This window comes from Lampris incognitus, chromosome 14 (assembly GCF_029633865.1).
Source record: "Lampris incognitus isolate fLamInc1 chromosome 14, fLamInc1.hap2, whole genome shotgun sequence".
NCBI lineage: Eukaryota > Metazoa > Chordata > Actinopteri > Lampriformes > Lampridae > Lampris > Lampris incognitus.
In genome coordinates, this window is record NC_079224.1 from 22,213,412 (window position 1) to 22,216,050 (window position 2,639).

At 42.1% G+C, this 2,639-nt stretch overlaps 1 protein-coding gene across 1 annotated transcript; it reads right to left on the reverse strand.

Annotated features, from left to right (window-relative positions):
* Positions 1–232: 232 nt before the first annotated feature.
* On the reverse strand, positions 233–2,352 carry rgs5b (regulator of G protein signaling 5b). Its single transcript, XM_056293220.1, has 5 exons — positions 2,225–2,352; positions 1,975–2,064; positions 1,678–1,739; positions 1,381–1,544; positions 233–963 (listed from the first exon to the last, which is right to left on the reverse strand). The coding sequence occupies exons 1-5, from the start codon at positions 2,266–2,268 to the stop codon at positions 787–789; spliced, it is 537 nt and encodes a 178-aa protein (XP_056149195.1). The 5' UTR covers positions 2,269–2,352; the 3' UTR covers positions 233–786.
* Positions 2,353–2,639: the final 287 nt, after the last annotated feature.

Sequence of the window (2,639 nt, forward strand, 5' to 3'; positions counted from 1 at the left end):
TGCTGTGAGGCAACAGTGCTAACCAATGGGACACCATGCCGCCCAGGTACATACATGTATGTACATAGGTATGTAAGGTGCACTAATGATTTGGACAAAGCTGCACACAGACAGAGGGATTAACCGGATGCAGGTGTGTTTCATTGACTAGCTTGGCCTCTGCCGCTTCTCCCTGGCTGCCCCTCCCCCACTGTTGCAACTACTATGATGAAACAGATATATTTTACTTCCTCTAAGACATAATTTATTTTGCATTTGCAACAATCATTTATTTTTTCATGCTATACAATGTAAAAAAATATAAAGCAGAAATCCATCATCATCTGCAGGCCACACTGAGAATTTTCACATTATTGTGTTTTTATTTCATAAAATAAAATAAATAAATAAGAAATAAATAAACAAACATGTATGCAAATAGTACTGGTACAGAATTGAAATAGCTTTACTCTCACTGGCGACTATGAGAAAGAATTTATTTAATCTCTGTGAAGATTTTTATCTGACTCAAAGTGGCCCGAGACTCGTGCAGTCCTCTGCATCACTAGCAGGCATTACTCTTGAAGGGAGAGTTCCCCTACAGCTCGAGCTTTGCTGTAATCATGGCCTCCCGTTATTTTGGTGAAGCTTCAAGTTCCCAGTTTGCATCTTCCAGCTCAGACCCCAAATCTGTGAACGTCCCAGTGTCGTAGACAGTTCCCCACTGCCAGCATCGAAACCGTGTAAAGCCCTGGGATTTTGGTTTTTCTGAACAAACTCTGGCCCTGTTGTACCCGTAACACCAGGTTAACCCGTCTTGGCCTTTCTGATGGGTTGTAGGTATGTGGCGGTCTTGAGGAATCGAGGGTAGCTGTCCTTCTCCATTAGGGCGTAGATCTTGGCCTGGGCCATGTCAAAACAGGATTGGCTTGGCTGCTCAATGCTATCCTTGGTGATGGTTTTGGTCACATGGTCAATGTTAACCTACGGGGAGAGGATCATGGCAATGATTATTGTTGTTATTTTTTAAAAGCTCTGTGGTACGTCACAGTACCGTTTTGATGCAATGCAAATTTCACAGAAATCAGAATATCTGTTTATGGATGTATGTATTTGCATGTATGTAATGGCATGTAAGTAACCCGCTAACATTTATTTTAGCGTCTCTGATATATTCTCTGCACCATTGCACTTTATCACCTCCTTTTCATCTGTATGAAGTTAATCCTTCTGTACATATCAGAAGATTGTTGTGTTGTTGTGTTGTTATTCTATGTTAAGTACACCGAGAGAGCCACGAAACCGGAGTCAAATTCCATGCGTGTGCAAACCTACATGGCCAATAATCATGATTGTGATGTATTTGTGTAAGCCATTCACAAATGGATATTCACTATTTACCTCTCTTGGTGCATCACTGCAGATGAACTCGTCATAGATATTCTTGGCCTTATCAGACAGTTTCGAGGTCTTAGTCGCTCTGTAGTCCTCACAAGCCAAGTAAAAATCTAGATTTTCCTCGCTGAACTCCGACACCAGGAAATCTCTAAATAAGCAGAGGCCATCTGGGGAAAAAAAGGGGGAGAGAGGAGAGCGATAGGTGAACATCAGGAAGTCGTCACAGCATTGGGAGGATCACCACAGCCACATGCAGCGTGTCTTGCTGTGTAAATATACTTTACAATGTACTGTACTTACTTTGGCTGGACAGCAGCTTGTCAAATGACTCCCTCCATTTCAAAGGCTCATCTCCATTCAACCTATACCCCAAAAAAGTAAATTTGTTATTCAAAAAAACCCTGCAAAAAAAAACAGCAATGGCTGAACACACACACACACACACACACACACACACACACACACACACACACACACACACACACACACACACATATATATATATATATATATATATATATATATATATATATATATATATATATATATATATATATAGAAAGAAACTGGGTCTTCTCGCTGGTTTAATAATCATACCTCAGTTTGTCAGTTTTCTTCGGCTGTCCAGTGATGCTCTGGTCTGGTTTCTGTATTAAGCTCGCAAAGAGAGCCCGAAGTTCCTTCGCCCTGAGAGGATGAAGAAGGGGAGAAGGTGTTTTAGTTTGACACTAAGACAATACTGGACCAAGTACAACTTGAGGACGCTTGACTTCAGCAATTCGTGTCCTATTGTAACAGCTGACTGTACGAAAGGAGAGCCTTGACAGAACCTCTTAATGGAACTCACCTCTCCAGACAAGTAGTGGGTAGTAATTCAAGTCTTCTGCACATGATGAAGGGGATCTAGTATCCTGTCTCACGTGTATCTCCAGAGACTGTGGCTGTTTGTTTGTTTGTTTGTTTGTTTGTTTGTTTGTTTGTTTTGTGATGAGCCGTGCCTCTTACGGTGTGACGCTCCTCTTCGTTGCAGAGCTTAAGCTTGTTCTTGTCTCGCCTGCCGCCTGCCAGACTTTTTATGAGGCAGCCTCTCCATGACGTCACACCCCTCAACCAATGAGGGAAGAGCTGTGGGCGGGTGAGCATACCCCACATCCCACTTTTTTCCTCCAGTCTACTTCCTCGCAACTCAGATTGGCATAAGTGATTGTTAAACAATGGGTTTTTTTTATGAGGAACGATTGCCTGTCTAAGCATTCTTTCTG